The following is a 19,977-nucleotide window of genomic DNA, read 5'->3' on the forward strand; positions in this document are numbered from 1 at the left end:
TTGACACACTTTTTTCATTAACATACTTGCTTCCACTCTCGGTGAACGCAAAAGAATGTTGCCTGGCCACACAACGCCACCACGCGATCGCCTCGCCCTTATGGGCGTTGCGACATAATGTGATGAAAACACGCCTTCTCATCAATAGAACACATGGAAATGAAACATCTTGACAAATCCGGTTGGAGTTCGAGAGTAGAATTGAGAAGAAGAGATGGAGACATGATGGTGTGTTTTTTAACTCCCCCTTTCTCACCTGACATATTAGCTCAAGAGCATCCATTACTGTACTTACACGAGTGAAAGTTATCCCAACTAAAAAAGCCACTTCCCATTCAGCTTCCTCTTCCAAACAATGAACTCCATCCTCTGAAGTCTGACCATTGTAAATTTCATATGCATATATGCAACTTACCTTCAGGCCTTTCAAAAGCAAATTCCCTACACGGGTATTCAAGTCACCAAAAAAAAATCCCCAAACTTCCGCTTTAAAAGGCAGAATCACATCTTTTGTTCAACAGAAACCTTACCAAAGGTCTGTATTTCATTGTTCCTGTTCTTGAGCGATCTAGATGGACTTCTGGGCTGCACCAATCTGGCAGTCCAGCTGTAAGCGTCTGAGCTTCAGCAATGCGTCACCGCCACTATTCAGCGCAGTTTGTTTTTAGAAGTAGTCCCCTCCGTCCTGAGAACCAGCTGCCATTGCTTCTCCTCTTACTGCTTCAGATACACACCGCTCACGCCGTCTCGCTGCTCACTTATTCACTCATTTTCCTTTCCTTTCCCTCCCTCCCTCCAGAGGAAATAGTCGCTGTGTTGGGTGACATACAACGCCACTCCACTCCCTCAGTTCCCCCAGTTTGCTTAATAGTCACCCCCCCCCCTCCTCCCTCAACTTGGCCTTTATGCACAAAGATTGAAAACTTTCCATCATTTCTTCAATGTTCTTTCTCTATCATCTTTCTCTAAGTAAGATGAAAGGACATCCAAGATTATTAGGTCAATATCATTAAAGGGAGTGGATTTTGTCTACACACACACACACACACACACACACACACACACACACACACACACACACACATATCAAAGGCCTCTCAGTATGTAATGCATTTGCTTGTTAACACTAATAACAACTGATATTTTACAGCCAGTGAGCATGGTGTTTCAGAAAAAATGGAGGAACACAATATTATATATTGACCAACACACACACACACACACACACACACACGCACACAACAGGAGTTCAGGTGATGAACCACATACATAGCTTGATGCAGAAATTGTGTCATTCAATAGCTTGGTGATGACTGCTGACTCCACGTGAGAAAATGCAATTAATTCTGCCTTTGCATGGACCAGTATACATTCCTCAGTTCGTACGCCGATATTTTTAGACTTAGTCCTCTGCTAAACATATAGCCCGCTAGCTCTGCCCTTCTTATTCCTCGACTGAAACACTGATATAATACGCAGCGGCTCGTCCCTAAAGACAATTTCATGCCATTTTTCACAAACGACTGTTTGGACTCATTATCAAGATTTAGAGATACAATCCACTTTCTAGTTGAATTGCTTTTTCCCTTTTTAATGCAAAGAAAAAAAATAATGACTTAAACTTATGAAGCTACATCACCGAAAGTAGTCGTGTAAAAAGTGAGACACTGTCACTAGATGAATAAAGCATCCGTAGTGTACTTCCGAGTCCAACTGGAGCGTAGCACAGAACAGAACGCGCTTGAAAGTGTCAAGGGATACGTTAATCATAACTGCTACAACCCTCCTTCGACATTAATCAGTGTTAGTATGTGACTAAATGCTTTTGAAATGTATCAACGGCCGAATTTGCCATTCATCTCATGTTGTCTGTGTCTTAGGAGATATTTTTGCTTCTAGGTTGCACACCTAACAACCTTGTGTCTATTTTATATGCTTAATTAATTGCACTCCTTTGGTTTTAAGTAGATGAAAAATTACTTGCAAAAACGCAATGAAGACAATTCATTGTTGAAAACTGCTGAACGCCGCAACTTCAAAGATCTGTCAAATGGCAACAGGAAAGACAGATTTTTATAGGCCTCATTAGGAATGACTTCCTGGGGATCTAAGCGAATAGGCTTGTAAATATAATTCAACCAGTACAGTACTGGTTAATGCTGTCAGTAGCTCAGTAAGGCTCACCTGTCTTTAGTTTAGCTTTCTAATTTCGTAAGACAAATATAGTGATGATGAGTTTAAAATGGTAATGCTGCTACAGGAAAAAAGGTTCAAATTTAATAAGATTTCACAAAACCTATTCACTGTATTATAGATACAGACAGAGTACTGCAGGTGTAACACATATTTACGCACATACTAAAATGAACACCCTTTGCTTTCGACACTGCCCTCTTGTGGCCGACTGACAAATGAGGACATAAAAGATTTTGCTGACACAGACAGAGCCAGACAGAGACGTGCCTGAAATTTACATTTTTGTGTCCAGAAGGAGCTAAGAAAAACATACTTTGAACCCGGCTTGACTACCTTTGAGTGCGAGAGTGAACTCTGCACACCTCAACTACTTCTCTGTCCCCACTCCCAGTATAATCAGAGCCTCCGCAGCAGGAATCCGAGTAATGTTTTCCAGACTCATGCTTGCTCTCTCACCATAGTTGTAGACACAGTGGACAGACAGCAGGGAACAGGCAAAGATACAAGTTGAGATAGGTGATTCCCCAGCTGTACAACACATATCTAGTTAACCCAAAACATTTACAGATGACATCAATTTTCCACCCCTTAACACAAAATAAAGTGTGTGTCTGCGTGTGCATGTGTTCTACAGGCTAAAAGTTAAGGTTCCATATTTGTGCTGAGTCGGAGGAGGTGGAGCTTGACCACCAATATCTTGCTCAGCTGTCAGACTGGTTAACCCTTCCTTCTCCACTTTTTGGAGCCTTTGGCTTCACAAGTGACTGTGCACTGGAAATGTCGCAATCATGAGTTTCTGAGGGAGCAGTAGAGGAAGGGCCCAAGTGTAGAGATAAGTAAGCTTCATTTATATGCAGCAGATAAAAAATAAGAACGCCTTGTGAGAATAGAGTAGGAGTTTAAATAAATGTCACTAAATATCTTAATACAGGTTACAGATAGTCACAATAAGATTACTGATATTGATCCCTTTTTGTTTGGGATGAATTCTCAGATGACACACACCAGCGCAAATTTGTACTTATTTTTTCTTCGAAAAGTATATCGTGATAAATGATGTGATTCCGAGTTAAGCCACAATAATGATATCCATTGCATTCAGTGAATTATAGTCACAAAGCGTGACGTGAATTAAATGCAATGATATCAGGAAAACATTGCTCATTGACAGCACACATATAGAAATGATTTATCAAAAAATAAATGCATCCTGGTTCCTGACTGTGTTTTATGGCTCCAAGTAGGTCGTGTTTCTGCCTCCTCCCATATGTGCTTGGCTTGATCTTTTAACAACTTTGAAGCAATAAATGATTGACTTTGAGAGGCACCATAGAAACAATACAAATCTTGTTTTATTTGATCGCTTTTATTGCTTTTAAGAGGACAGTCTTAACCTTATAGTCAGATAGATACCGTTTGAATGGTTCATATCTGAGGATCCGCACAACATGTTTAGTCGAGTAAATGGTTCAAACTTGCTACTTTGCAATAACGGCCATTTTGCATAAAATCTCAAAAAACGTCTCAGTCCACCTTACCCTGCACAATGTTTACAGGACCTTCCCAAATTAATTATCATATAATACATCCGTGATGAGCTGGAAGAGGGTAAACCACTGCATCCCCGACGGACATGAGCCTATTGTTTCCTTATTTGGCAACCGCTCAAGCTCTTGAAGAAAACATGGAATTATATATTACATTTAGACTGAGGGGAGGACAAAACCTAAAACCTCACTGATCACTTAGAGGGAAGTGACCTAGACTCTGTGGGAAAATCTTAAATGAAAACTTTCTCCTGCTGAGCTCTCTCACTCTACGTCTTTCTGCTGCTGCTCACTTCTTCATAAATTATTTTTTCCTGTCTCGCTTCCTCTGGCAGTTTCTTCAGAGTAATCTTGCAAATGTGGACACTTACTTCCCATTTTTCATTGTCCAAAAAATCAAGAGGTTTTGGTTTGGAAATGCTTCTTCATGCATCATCATGCATCACGCCACACCAATACCGTACGTATATCAGGCTTAGACTAGGAGTGTAGAGTTAACCTCCAAGAACCTTAACCATCATGACATCATTGTCAGAAGCTTGAGACATCTTGAATACATAATGCATCTTGCAATATTGTTGCACCAAATAACTGAGTAGAAAAAACACATCCCCACCCGTCTCTATTACATTGTGCGCAATAATCACTTTGCGCCTCTATAAAGCCCTTTTCCCAGTGGAAAGAATTACTCTATATCTGGCCAAAAATAATATGGCTGGACAGCTGAGTGATGCTAGAATGACACACCTAGTATCAGAGATCATAATTTGGTGTGTGTGAGTGTGTGTTTGTGCATGCGTGCGTGCATGCATGCATGTCCTTACTGACTGACTAAGTGCTTGATGAAACATGCGAGGTAAAAATGCTAAAGTCATAGTAACCTATCCCAGGGCTGAAACTGACAATTATTTTAATCAATTAATCTGTCAAAAATGTTCTCGGTGAATCAGATAAAAACGTTATTTATATCATTAAAAATCAGGACATCACTGTATTTTAAATTTACACTGCAGAAAATGCACAAACGAAATTGATTACTTGTTAAATGTCGATTCATCAATTAGTCATTGCACCTCTACAAATTAAACACGCATAGAGTTTTTTTACATGTAAAAACATGACTCCCCGCCATCACTTTATCATTTTTATTTTATTATCTTGGTTCTATTTTATTGTCACAAGTCTTGCAACATACTGAACTAAACTGGGACGTCCGGTATTGTGTTTCGTGCCATATCATGTGAAAATGTGTGTTGGCATGACAAAATTCACTGAATCATATTAATAGACTCAAAGATAAATTTACACAAATTGCTTGCCTTTTCTTCTAACTTGTAAAACTGTCATGTGAGATACGTGAGAGAAGCCAGCGAAAGGAAACTTCGGCATGAACCCCATGGCTGCAAATGAAAACGTATTTTTACATACAACTGTGCAAGTCCCTCCAACAAACAAAAGACTCTCAACAAAATCTTGACATTAGCCAGACAGTCATTCGATTACCAGTCTCCCTCACCATCATTAATCACAAACTTTCAATCTTTTACGTCTGACAGCAAAATCATTGTTACTTTGTTGTTAAATATAACTCAGACTTGCAATTATAAGACATGTCTAAAGTGAAAAAAAGAATGTGGTGGCAAGGACTGAAAAAGCAATAACTGAGTAGAAAAAAAAGTCATAAATGGCAGTGCGGTGCGGTTGTGATGTCAGAGTGAAAGAATGCAAGCCGTGTGGGCTGAGTGAGGAAAGTAAGACAAAAATGGTGAAGAACAAATCAGGAAAGAGAATGCAAGGTAGGAAATTAGAGACTGATGGATAACAGAGTCCAGACAAGGAGGAATTTGAAAATGAAAATTGGCTGTGCGTGTCAGTGTTCTGAAATAATCACCAATTTGACAACTTAAAGCAATTCTGGCACAAATATAAATTTACACAAGGGAATTCCCCCAAGTCAAACCGTTCATGTTTAATATGCCTCCCTCCCACACATGGCAAAGTGGATCACCAGTGTTGGTAGAATAATAAGTGGCATGTTTCCACACTAAGCACAGAAACGACACTAGCAAGTCTGAAATTAAATTAAGGGAGACTGGACGACACTTGCATACACTCACTTTTCCGCTGGGGCAGCAGTTTGGTCATGCATGGTATTTCCTCTAACAACACAGAAAAACATATCTCTAGGCTAAATTGAGTGTTCTGAATCTTCCAGACATGTCTGTCTGGATTACAGTAAATCGGTTGTGTGTCAATCCCTAACTCTGCCTTGGGTCTTTCTTGCGCTGACTGAGCCATTTAAAAACTGAAACTGAATTTTCTTCAAGGTAAAACCTTTTTTTTTTTAAATGAAATGTTTGCTTGGCATTATACTGAAAGATAAAATTCACCTGCGTTGATGCTGACTGCTGCCACTTTGCATGGCACTATACCGAAACCGCTTTTTAGTCGTCAAGTACTGTAAGGGACTTTTTCTAAGTTTCCAAGTGTGCCCACAAAATGCTTTGTGTATATTGTAAACGACTGCTGCTAACTCGTTGTCATTATCGGGACTCAAAATGACAAGAAACTAATGCTGCAATATTATATCACAGTATCCATTTTGCTGCAGTGGTCAATTTCTTTCTCCTCCTCAAAAAGGTATTTCCAGTGCATATCCGCCTCAGCCAAAGAACTGCATCAGAACCTCAAACCAGAGATCGGGGGCTCAGGTCGTATGACTTGACTCAAGTTAACATTTTTAGGACGTCAAAGTATTATTATTATTATTGGCCACAAAAATAAATTACTGCTTGGTATCTTACCTACGCATGTATTGTTCTTCCTTTAACAAAAGAGTACCGATAATTTTGTCAACATAGTATGTTAGCCCAGCAGCTAAAAATTTGATAATCTAATAAATGTAATATTTGAATACAGACTCTTCCTTTTTAAGTTGTTTTGTTTCCTCGCAAAAAACTTTAACCATCAAAATTAAAGACCGAGCATAACTTCTGGTTTGTGCTTTAGTTAAAACATGGTTTAGGCTCAGATTAGGTTAGTTTAAAAACATAGATTATGTATTATATCATAAGAGATACTGGAAATTTGAAAAACCCACAGGCACAGAGAAGGGGGGGAAATACACACACACAAACAGGCTTAACCAGTCATAGGGCAGGTGGCAACTTGTTCAGAAAGAACTCAAAACATACAACATTTCAACTAGTTCATTCCCAATGACAAGTATTACACCATCCATGCAACCAAGATTCCCTTGCCTCATCTTTATCGTTTTCCAACTGTCCTGTTCCTTTACACGGTCCTCTTTTCTCTCCATCTTAAACATTGGCATATTATTCTGCCCCACCACTCGCCTTCCCTTATGGGACAAAAAACATCTCGGTTTATATATGGTGAAGAAATAAAGCTGCTTGCCTGCTGAAAACACAGCTCTGAAATATAAAAAAAATAATAATAATATAAAACAAGTAGACCCTACAGATCAATTAGCAGCACCGATAATAACTAACCACATTTTCAACTAGGTAATATTTTTCTAATTTAATGTATTGTGTCTTACTTAAAGAAAAATGTGCTCTATATAATTTCTAAATGTGCTCATATTCAGGTAAGAGTATAAGATCCTTATCTCACTTGCATTTGGTGCAAAAAAAATAAGACACAGTTGCAATGAACAGCACAAATGAGTACAGTACGTGTGCTGATGTTATCATTTCCTGTACAGCTCATTCAGATGTTCCAATTAAGCCTTGTTTACAGCACCCCAAACAACCCTGGTAATCCTTGCACTCACTGGAACATGTCGAGGACTAGTGAGGAATCCAAATTCTGCCTACGCAGGGGCCACCTGTCTGGGTGATGGACCCATGGACCCATGTACTCATGATAAGGTTCAATGATGACTGATCAACTTAAGTGGATAAAACTCAAACTATTGGCTATTACATATAAAAAGCAAGAACGTGGATTTCATTGTAATTATTGATGAAATTTGCACTGGCCCGGTTGGACCAGCATCAGTGAACTTGCAGTGACCGACAGGGTCCAGCAACAGTGAGTAAAAAAATAGAGCAAAAGCAATCAATATTGCTGCACCAATAGCGTAAGATCTTTTGATGGAGGCAGTGAGACTGTGTGGACCTCCATCACTGGAAAAAAAAACTCAACGAAGACAATTTTGCTGTCGAAAGAAGTCAAAAATGATGTGCCGAGTGGCAATTCCGCATGTTTACATTTCACATTTTGCAAAGGGATTGAAAAGTTTTACATGTGCAAATATAACCGGTTACGCCGCTCATCCTCCAAGTTTATGTTCCTTACGAATGGGCCAACAAAAATAAGGCTTTCAATTGTATGTTTTGGCATTGGCACAACACAGAAAGAACTGTCAACCGTTTTTATAGTTAGAAGTAAAAATTAAACTTGTCGACAGATTTATTATGGTGTTAATAGGCATCAAGCGGTAGGTGTCTGACTGCATTTCAAATTCGATCACACTTGTCATGGTTTAGGTGGGTGGGGTTGTGGGAGTCTGTTTGGATTACAGCTTTGAATATTTATTTTTGTTAGAGAGGTATGCAGTTACCGAAGATATGAACTTCTTGGAGGACAACTGCAAATTTCATCTTCCACCATGGAGAAATGAATCCTGTCCAAAAGTATCAAACATGAAATGAAGATATTTCTTATTGTCAACAGACTTGTTCCAATTTGTGACCAATGTGGAGTTGTGGAAACGATTGCAGACATTGTAAAATTAGGTCACGACTAGGCCAACCCTAATTAGTGATGATGGGCAAATGAAGCTTCAAGATGATTCATAAACCCGTTATTGTGTTTACTTTTACTGTAGAGCTGAAAGCCCACCGAATAGCCATTTTTTAAAACCCTCACTTTAAACCAACATTGCCATCTAGAGTAGCCAAAGAATACAACAACTGGTTCATGAAGCTTCATTTTCCCATCACTATTAATTAGGTCACGACGAAGCCTGACCTAATTACCTTTGAAAATGTGTGTCCCAAAGTGAAACTTGCCAAATCCAAGGCCACAGCCTGGAAGCTAACCTGCCCTCGCCAACCTTTGACACCAATAAGCAGGTAAAGACCAGCTCAAGGTCAAAGTCTAGTTTCTCCCAGTCGTGCTTATCTTATTCATCTATTGTATTTATTTTCTTTTTAAACAGGCATGTTTCCTTTTTCAGTTTGTTTTTTTAGTTCAACACCGCCTGGTCTTTTCTGTCCTTCTCTCGCCATATCCAAGGCCACACCTGTTCAAATTGTTCTGACACTATCAAAGGTCCACAGAAAGTCTCAGTTAAAGGTTAACAAAAAGATACGCAGTGAAAAAAAAAGCCCTTGCAATCTTAATAAGAGCACTGACTTCCTGTTTGTCGCTGTAGCCAATGCGATAAAAGTCATTTGGATGGGCACGGCATGGATGTCGGAAAGGATCTGAAAACACTTTTTTTTGTTTTACTCTACCTCATTCTTAAGAAGCAAATGCTTTATAAAGAAGTCTTCAGGGCTTTGTGTGTAAGGTGCATTTCATACATTTAACTTGTGAACACATAACACCTGAGTGAATGATTGACAAGCATGCTAACAAAGCATTAGGTAATGGGAAAAAAAACTTGACTTATTCCCATTGCTAATTGGAATAGTCCTTGAAAAGGTGATGCCTGTCCTTTCAGCAGACTTTAGTCATTGTAAAAGAAAAATTAACTCCTTAAGAGTGCACTTTGCGGTTTTATAGCTGTGGAAAAAAATGTGCTGAATTGGCAATCTATGTCCCCAAATAACGGCCATTGACGCACTTTCTGAAATATTAATCAGATGTGATCACCACTTCACAAAACCTAGATAGCTTCATTTTTCCACATCAGACAAAATAAGCGTTGACCCAAGGTAGCTGTAGTTACATTTTACTATGACAGCTGACATGTCTACACGTCATGGAAGCTGTCATTCATACAGCACATGGTCGCTATCTGTAAAGCTAAATTTGCAGTGTTTGCAGGGGAATTGCTGAAAGCCCACCGACTTGCCATTTCTTAAAACCCTCACTTTAAACCAACATTGCCAACTCGAGGAGCCAAAGAATACAACAACTGTTTCATGAAGCTTCATTTTCCCATCACTAGTAACCACAAATGTCTTCTAAAGTCCTCCCCTCTAATAAACTCAGTTCACAAGTTTAATTCCATACATTTAGAACATGAGAGACATTTGACGATATCCACACATTTCTGCTTGAGTAGGAAAGTCCACCATTCTTTCAGCCAAAGCAACCACTTGATTCTGTGTTCTATCAACACACTGAGGTTTTGGTGTCTTATTGCAGAGGGTTGTTGGGTGTGTCAACACTCAACAGCACCGACAGCAAGACTAGAAAGGAAGGCTACATAAAATTAATTGCAGGTATCACTAGAGTAGCAAAGATCAGCATAATATAATTACGGAAGAGCGGCACACAACACAGACTCTTCGGATAGGCAAAATAAATGATTACTTAATGCTTCATTTAGCAAGCTAATAATAGAATTACAATAGGAGTAAAGAAACATTTATGAAGTTCAATTCCAGATGACAACAACCCAATTTAAGAGTCGTCTCTTTAACAAACGAAAGACTAAAGATTGCAAAAATAGAAAAGCAGACTGTGCATGTACAAAAATGGCAATGAGGATGATTTGGCTCATTTGTAGGGTGGTTTCCAATCCCACAGCCGTTAGTGCTGCCATAGTGGCTACTCCCAACATCTACTCCCAGCAGGGCAGGGTTCACTGTAGCACAGCACTAGTTTTGAGATGTGGGAAAGAACTGAGTCGCTTGCTACTGCTCGACAAACTTACTATGTATTCTCTCTGAGGCTGACTCGCACACAAACACAACCAAAAGCACCCACACACACACATAGACTGTCACACACGCACACACACCCACACAAGTGACTGAAGCACATTCAATCTTTTGTCTGGCTTGTCATTTTATTCCCACATTTGAGTGGACCTCTTTCTTGTCTGCATTGTCATGTTGTTATGTCATTCAAACAATTCGATATTTTTGCCTGTTTCCGCTTACAAACTCGCCTAAAGCAAGAGCGAATTTCCACTTGAGGTAACGCAATCAAACTTTCCATATGGAGTGGAAACTGGCATACTTATTTAAAATGCCATGAGCATGCATCCTGTTCTTCGACTGTTCTTATCGGTCATATTTATGGCTTAGTCTTCTTTGATATCTGTGTTTTCTGTTATCAGAGCAAAAGTCCATCTCAGTGCTAGAGTTCATTCATACAGCTGTTGCAGATGGCAAAGTTAGCGCCGGTGGTTAATTTTCCGACTTGCGTAAAAGGAAGGGAAAAAAAAAAAAACTATGCACAACAGTTAAGTTCAAGCAAAACATTTCATTAAAAATCAAAATTGACAATAATTGAACTGCAGTATCGTTAAACTGCTCTTGTGTTTAGTGAGCAAAAGATTAGAAAGCTTATTTCTAGGGGGTGTGGGTTTACACATTTATGTTGGGTACTGTATACTCGTCCCTATCCTCTCGAGTGTCATAAACAACAGCTCCATCCAGCTCATTCCCACACCCACCCGCAATTATCCTCCTGACAATCACACCACACATTGGAACTACCAAAGTTGTTATACAATTCAGAATTTGACTAACATCTTCAAGAAAAATCTCTAAGATTGCACAAAATGTGGTTACTTGACCTTTTACTGACACTTGCAAAAGAAGGAATAAGAAGAGAAAAAATTAAAAAAAAAAAAAAAAAACACAGCATGAATACTTAAAGAATACTTAGGCATGCACAAAGTTGGCAAGCAAACGCCGTACTCCACTCAAGACTCTGACACAGAACCTCTCGACTGTAAGGCAATCAATGGAACACTGATATGCTGCATACACAAGAAATGATCACTTATCAAATCCCCAAATGCTACAAATGTGCAAATGTTCAATCTGCTCAATCAGGAAGGGACCAGTTGTGTTTTTTTCACAAGATGAGTAAGGGGGATCCCCAAGTCACAACTCATGGGGTGGTAAAAGTCGTAAGTACATATTTGCATGAAAAACTCTTTTAGGCCATTATTATACAACGGTTAAATAACAAAATTGAAACTTAGCTGACAATAATGTGCGTCACCAATTGCAGCAGAAGTGTTTTCCTTGCAAATCAAAGCATGCAAAATGAATGATGACTGAGAGACCAGTTTGTTGGTTTTCAAGACAACTACAGAAAATGTTGTTGCCTGTTTATAATCTTCAGAAAGAAGCCGCTGTAATTAATAATTATAACTTTATCATAATCTTAAAAGAACCAATACAAACATTTGACCAGAGTTTACAGTGCAGAAGTGGGCTGACAGCTGGGCTAAGCCACAACTTTGTCACAGACCAAAAATACCACCAAAAATCAGTTCGTTGAGATTGTAACATAAGCCCCAAGGGAAATGAAAAAACAAAAAAATATATTTTAAAAAAGCCTCTGTGCACAAGCAGTCCAACAAAAACAATCCTCACCAGAGAGGGGGGGAACTTTTGTTAAATGGTATTGAAAGCAACCCATGGCAGACGCTGTGCTTTGAAAAAGACAAAAAGAAATCACACTTTACTCACTCTAACTAGCCAGAACAATTTATCTGTGTATTTTGTTGAAACAGCTGCTGACTTCATCACATTTAATGTCCTTTCGGATCAAAACTGCATCTTTCTGTCAATGGCAAACAGCCTCGCTTCATTGCCTACCATCCCCAAGCAGGAACTTGCCATTTAAAGAGGATTAGATCACATTTACAGCCGAGTGCCTGTCATCTTAGTTCCAGGTGGCAGCTGCGGACAGGCCCTCAATGCTAGAAATTGTACCCTTCACATGACCCTGAGGCCACAGGTCAGCTGTTCCAAGCAGATTGACCATTCCCCCACCAATGGTGCTTTTCTTCACATATGTATTTGTACTGTTCGGCAGATGCAATGTTTTTATAAACGACACAAAACTTAACAGGGGGACAAGCTTGCTCACAAACCGTGTAAGCAAATATAATCTTGGTTAAATAAAAATAATTGGCATAAATCGAACCAACTCAGTGTGGTTTTCTGCTTTTAAACAGCTTCAATGTCTCCGACTGACTCCTTGAAAATACAACCAAGGCTACATGCCAGACTGAAATGGCATTCCAAACTCAAGTGTGTTTATTTCTATCAGTCCATGCCAGCAAAACTATAAACCGTGCTGGTTGTAGGTTCTTTAAATAAACACACAGATCCACCAGTAATTGTTGAACAAAGACTTTCTGAGTCACTTGATGATGATGATGATGACAGTGGACAAAGTCGCGGTTAAAAGCAGCAGTGCCGTTATGAATGAGTTCAAAGGAATTCAATGTTGATGTCATAGGATCATTCCGATCTAAAATGATTCAGACTTATTAAGACTAGCGCATAGCGTGCCTTTTAGACTACGAACTTTGTTCGAAGTTCAAAAGGCATATAAATATCGTTCGGTACAGCATTTCCACCCCGTATCGTTCATTCAGCTTTCACGCAAGCATATATTCAAGGTCAGAAATCACTCGCAACAGCTTCCAAAGCGCCCCTCCTCCCCCCCGAAGCAGGAAACGTTGGCAAAAGTCAACATTTAACACAATCCAGCGACAGCGCATGGGGGCACATCGTGCAAACTCGCCTGGACAGGAGGTACCTTAAACAGTCGAGTTCAAATGAGGTGACGTTTTGTCGGCTTCCACGAAGCAGAAAAGTCGGTCCAGATCGGCGTGGCTACGTCGCTGCGGTGCCTGGTGTCTGTCAGTGCTGCCGGCGGCTTCCTCCAGACCCTCCCACCGCTCCCACACACATTCCCACCCTCGGCTACGCACGCGGTACTCTGCGACAGCGCCACACTCACACACAACACACACGCACAAAAAGACGCATAAATATCTCACAAGTGTTATGATAACTTCTGCTGTGGTGGGGAAAAAAATGTGACAATTGCGTCAGAACTTCCCCAAAATCTTCAATGGGTGTGGTGTGGAAATCAGCACTTTCCTCCTCTTTCACCAAAGGGTTGCAGAATCACCCAAAACCAGAACATTCGGACAGAACCCAATAGGGCGGCGAACCCGTGAATGATGCAGTTTATTTATAGCGAACCCGGCCGGCACCATGTCGTCATTGTATCAATTCAGTACAAACACTCAGCAGCATTTTAGCAATGCTGCGTTCAAGGACTCACTATTTTTTTTGGCTACTTTTTTTTTAAACTTTTGGAAAGCTAAAACTACTATTTGTGACTGGCACTGCTGCGAATTCCGACCGTCCAGGAGTGATTAACACTTCCGTCCTGAAAAAGTAATGTAACGTATCGATGCCACAAGAGTGTGGCAAATTACTAGTTTTGTCTAAATGAAGCTCTTCAATTCACTTCAATGGTTGCTTGGCACCAAGATGCCACTAGATGGCATCAAAGCCATACTGTTGTTAGTTTGCCGCTTGAGTGGATGATTCATAGGAAATGTGGGTATCGCCTATGCCAGCCTCCAGAAGCTTCTCGGCTCAGTTGTTCAAAGGAAATCTGAACAGATTTTGGGTAAAGGATTAAATCAATTTTTGAAAATGTGCAGTTCAAAATCAAATACGCATTCTGAAATCAGATTAGAGTGTCAGTTTCATTCGTAAAATAGGATTAGGTTCAATTCTATCTGGTCAAAGAAATAACATTAACAGCCGATGTTTATTTATGTATTTATTTATTCATTTTTTTATTTGTGTTTTTCAACTGGTTATCTAACCATACAGTTTAAATTATTGACTACTTCACTGTTTTGTTGTTATTATTTTACACACTGTACCAAGTGGCAATGTTGTGCCCTTAAAAGTTTGAGCTCTAAATGTGTAGTGTATTTTCAAATAGAACCAACATCTACTGTTCACACTATGCATACTTGCACAACGAATAATATAAATACACAACCAAATACTTGTCAAGATGTTTGACTCTTCTCAGGTATTAAGCATTTTCTTGGAGAAAGCAGTTGAATAAAATTAGGGAAAGTATTGCGGTAATCAAAACTATAACAAGCACTTGAATTGTTTTTGTTTTGTTTTCATGTCACTTTTATTTATCCAAAACAAGGTAAAGATCAAGGATGTCTTCTTAAAAAGTAGAGTGAGGGTGAATTCTAAACACACTTTTCATACAGACTGTGAAGACAATATAAGGAACGCTTTGAATAAAATTTTAATTTAGTATTGATGATAAAGTTGGCTGCTGCCACCCCTTGCCACCCTGTAAAACCACCCATGACGAGTACAGGATGCACAAGAAAATTCCAGTGCAGACATGATACAATATCCAGCTTAGACACTGATCCACTCTAGCGTGCTATGCTACCAAAATAGCTTCCTGCAAAAGTAGTAAGGTCATGACCTTACTGTCCTCAGTGGAAAGCATGAATTACCTTTAGGGGATAATATGACAATTCCCAACTTTTTACATAACATGTGATTGGCCATTTAACTTCAGTCCAGCACTTCGGATATGTAACCAGTGTCCTGCCCTGTGAAGGTGACCTCAACCGGTCAGATATGAATCAATCAATACCAGCGGTGGACTGTAATACACTTTCATTGCCAGAGGGGGGAGTGATTGATTCAGCGTTTAATTGAAGCTTTCTCACGCATACACACACACTTTGCACACACGTTCAGTGTATGATCGAAGAGGAATGCAGAAAGAGTTGAAAAACTATGAGGCAATGTACTGGAATTTCTTTGTCGTTTCCTCCCATCCGAGGTCCGGTACATTCCACACCTCCCCAAACAGCTCACATGAATACGCTTCATTAAGCACACATTCCTACATTGTACATTCTAAATTAAGCTTCCCACAGTGGGAGTGATTTTAAAAAGCCCACTCCCCTCATTCCTTAGATACTGTAAATAGATGGTACACATCAATTCTTTCCTGAGCTGTCCTCCCCAATGTGCCAAGAGCGTACCATTAAAGCCAAAATGTATGGGAAAGTTGTATCCTTCGTGGAAATTGTATAATAAAACAAGTTTATGACAATTGCATAGGATCTGGCAATGAAACAGTACGCCTTTCTATTGGTTCATGTTTAATGTGTTTAGAATGGAAGTCATTTATCCTTTATTTAACTAGAAATATCCCATTTGGATTAAAAAAAATATTTTTTGTAGCATGCTGTTGTGACTTTCGGCTTGTCCTATCAGGGGTCACCACAGCAAGTCACTCACTTGATTAACTTGGCCTCGTTTCCTGAGATGACCAACCCAATTTTTAATCTGGCCAGCAGTGGTTTGCACTGATCAGGAATCGAATTCACACAATGTGCGTGAAAGGCAGCATCGTGTATCCAACTGTTCAGATCACATGCATTATAATCAGTTCAATAGAAACGCTATTGAGTCTGTAAGCTAGCTGACTTTCATGCAACTGGCACACATTCAACTCCCAGTCATTTCCAAATCATTTTAGTGATGATGAGTCCAGGATGTATCCCTCCTCTCATTTCATCTGGGAGAGGCTCCAACTCACACATAACCCTGAACGGGACAAGCAGTATAGGATATACATTGATGGATGGATGCTTTTTACCCCACCCTCTTTGTCAGCATTGTGCTGCTTACATTGTTCCTTTCAAGTGTCATAAAAAGCACTCTCAGCTGATTTTATTCGACGTGCAAGCACTTCATAAGATAAAGTGTATTCAAAGCACCGTTTTTGTTTCAGTGTTGCAGTGGTATATAAAAATAAATAAATGAGTAGTTTGAATGATTGTAATTATAGAGGACAGGATGAAGCTGTGGACTTTTAACAGTCATGTTGGTCAATGATGAAATATTAATGAAAAAGATTTGGGGAAAAAAAATCAAAAAAATGACTAACTCGACACTTGGAATGCACAGCTGATTTTTTTTTTACATTTCAAGCAAACTTTTGGGAAAGTTTTTGTGATGACTTCCAACGAAGAACAGGTAGTACAGAATGCAGTTGCTGGGATATTTGACCTATTTTAAAAAAGGCCTGCTCCAACTAACAATTATTCGAATAATCTATCATCTGTTGATTATTTTGTCAATGAATCAATCAATTGGATTTAAAAAATCACTTTCAAATTTCCATAGTTATGATTGAGAAATTGGAATCCTGGTTATTCTGACCATTTTAAAAAGAGTATCTCCACGATTGATTGATTATCAAAAATAATTATCAATACATTAAGTAATCGATTAGTTATCAATGAATCTATTAATTATTGTACCTCTACTTTAAGGACACTAATAATAGCAATGTTGGCCTGCATGCATCAACTATGTTCTGTGATATTACACTTTTATTGTCATTCATCTCGGGGAAAAAGATCATATTGATCATCAAAAGTTATTGGCAGTTCAATCAAAGTAATGATGAGCAACTCTAGTAACGCAGTTAGTGAATACTTGGGAAGAAATAAAATACTGTAAATATGAGGCAGGACTAGCAAGTAGTTCCCGTGGAACTCGGTGAAACCTTGGCCCTGTCAGCATTCATTTGTACCCACTTAGCTGCACAAAAGCGAGCAGAATGAAAGACGAGTGGAAAACTCTGACATGAGAGCTGCCCTCAGATCTGACCGCCGTGTGTGAACTGACCTTGCAGTGGTGGCAGTAGTTTTCCCCATTTTTCCCAGGAGCAAGAATGATTTCCCCCGTCGGGATGAGCTGGATCCTGAGTTCCATCATTGCGGCTTGTCGGTTTTGCGTCTGTGTTGCTGATGTTTCCTCCACAAGTAAAATAATAATTCCCAAGACTCACGTCTCCAAATCTTCAACTCAAGCTGAGACGCTATCAAATGACCATTGTAGGAGTTGGCTGGAAAAAAAAAAAAACACTGGAGATGTGTCAACCTGCCCCGCAAGAAGAATACAATTTTATTGAAGACAGGAGGAGGATAGAAATCAGTGTCTGGAAAGTTTGAGCATTAATGCAGAGATTTGCAGTATTCCCGTTACCTTGTGTGAGTGGAGCCAGCTTCCCTCCTCATGCAGACAGAGGATGTGAGCACTCAGGCTGAGGGAGCATAGGGAGGATATGCAGCTCGGCCTAGCTCGAGATGAATGTCACATGCAGAGGATGTGAGTCTTACTGGCCTTTGGGTGTGTATGGGAAGATTCGAGTTCTTGCATAGAAGAAATACGTTTGAGACACTGCAGGAATTGGGCTTTAAAGGTGGCAGGAAAAAATATGAGGCAGGGAAGGGAATTCATCCTATTTCCTCCTGACTCGTTTCGGATAATTAATGGGACTGCTCAGTGAGCAGTGTGCTCACACACACACACATGGTCTTGGGCCCTCCTGACCTAGCTTCCTGCCCTAGACATTCCCGACACCCGCCCAATAGACTGAGTATGTGTTGCTTGACGTACAGTATGCGTGTGTGTGCGCATGTGTGTGTGTGTCAAGTGAAGGACTCGTGCCAGCAGTGTGCTTCCTGAGCCTGACAATAAGTCTTACTAGGGCCTTGACACAAAAATACACACCGACATGCTCACATCAGTGATATGAGGGTAGCTTCGGGGTCGGTGGCGTACTACAGGCACAGAGAATATAAACAGATTCATGGTTTAAAATAAACATCACCAGGTTGAACTTCCTGAGTCGTCTGCCTTCCAGCAAATTTGCAAACTGGGATACGTCCGACCAAAATGGATCCTTATTAGCGCATGGAGTTTTATCCTGTCAAAATAACTTAGCATCAATTAAGTAATCATTTGAACCTCATGAAAGAAACCATGGAAGCCACAAAGCCTTTGGACAGCTAAAAGGAAGATTATTTAATTATTTAATTTTTTAAATTTGTATTTATCTAATTATTTATTCTTTTTTGATTAATTAATTTATTTTTATTTTACCTCTGTTGCAGACACCTATTGAAACAGATGGCCGTTTGGAGCAATAGGTCAGAACATGCGCCATTTTGGATGGACTGCTATCACCAATGGAAACCTTAATTCCCAAATTTCTAAGATTTAAGACATGCAAGCTCACCTGTCTCCCGTCAAATAAAAACTCATCTGAGAATTGGAGATGCAACAAAATTTCACTGTTGTTATTAGGATCAGAATTGCAGTTGGACAGAACGAGGTTTGAAAGGGGACAGTCAGAGAAGAAAGAGAAGAGCATAAATGTAAACAGAAAATTAAAACTATTTGTTGGATTTTATCGAAACATGGGCTAGGAAGGTGGGGCTACACCCTGCGAGGAAGAGACCAGCCAAGCAGCAAACAGGAAACGATGGAAGAGGACAAGACAGGACAGGGGTAGTGGGTCAAGCAGTGAGCTGGGAGTGGCTAGCAGCATCAAGCAGCCCTGAAAAGACAGCAAAAGAGACGACAGCCCAAAAAGAAGACAGACTCAATGCTATGCATGCACATTATTCATTAGAACATGTGCAGAATTTAATGATAGTGTCTGACAATAAAAGAGGGAGTTGTGTGGGTCTGGAAGAAAGTCTCTTTTGTGGCAGTTTGTATGAAGAAAAAAGGGAAGTGACGCTTTCCTTTTCTGGTTTACTCATCATAAGACTCCAACATACCTGCTCTTTTCAATTGAGACTTGATGAAGTTTCCATCCAGTGAACAACTTCTATTTCCAGATGTGGAAATGTGTTATGCAACTGCAAATTGCATGTCGCTGCATGCTGCTGGTGAGGGGAAACAACACTTACACACATCCTTCGACCCCTGACCCTGACTGGAGGCATTCTTGACAGCCTGGCATCAACAGGAAACCTGTCGCCTTGACGCGCGCAGACACACACACACACACACGCACACACACACTGCACAGCCTTGTGTCATTGCCCGGCACTATTTTTAAATAGAACTGTGATTGACTTCCAAGAAAAACGCACTCGTTGCTAAATAGAAAGTGAGAATTTCCACTCAATTAAACTAAAAGTGCATGTTGCACACACGTCTATTTGTCATCTGTAAAAAAGGATAGATAAATCATAATTAATAAATAAAAAAAAATAATATAGATCAATCATAATTATTAATAAATTAATCAATTTTCATTATAAAGAGAAATTATAATTCTTAATAATTTAAAAAATTATAATTATATGTTAATGTGACTTTTTTATCTCACTATTTTCAGGTAATAATACTGCTGTTCATGCTTATATTGCTTAGGCTTATCAATAGCATTAGGG

At 39.6% G+C, this 19,977-nt stretch overlaps 1 protein-coding gene across 1 annotated transcript in view; it reads right to left on the reverse strand.

Moving 5' to 3' along the window:
* LOC148395237 (unconventional myosin-Ic-like) overlaps positions 1 to 17,926 on the reverse strand; it is a 38,881-nt gene extending 20,955 nt beyond the window's left edge. Inside the window, exons 1-2 of the mRNA XM_088380839.1 lie at positions 17,774 to 17,926; positions 17,414 to 17,633 (exon numbers count right to left, since the gene is read on the reverse strand). Of these exons, the coding sequence (XP_088236965.1) occupies positions 17,414 to 17,503 (90 nt within the window). The 5' untranslated portion in view covers positions 17,504 to 17,633; positions 17,774 to 17,926. The remainder of the gene's footprint in view (positions 1 to 17,413; positions 17,634 to 17,773) is intronic.
* Between the last annotated feature and the right edge of the window lie 2,051 nt (positions 17,927 to 19,977).

This window comes from Syngnathus floridae, chromosome 7 (genome assembly GCF_059516105.1).
Source record: "Syngnathus floridae isolate MCC-2025c chromosome 7, RoL_Sflo_1.0, whole genome shotgun sequence".
Classification (NCBI taxonomy): domain Eukaryota; kingdom Metazoa; phylum Chordata; class Actinopteri; order Syngnathiformes; family Syngnathidae; genus Syngnathus; species Syngnathus floridae.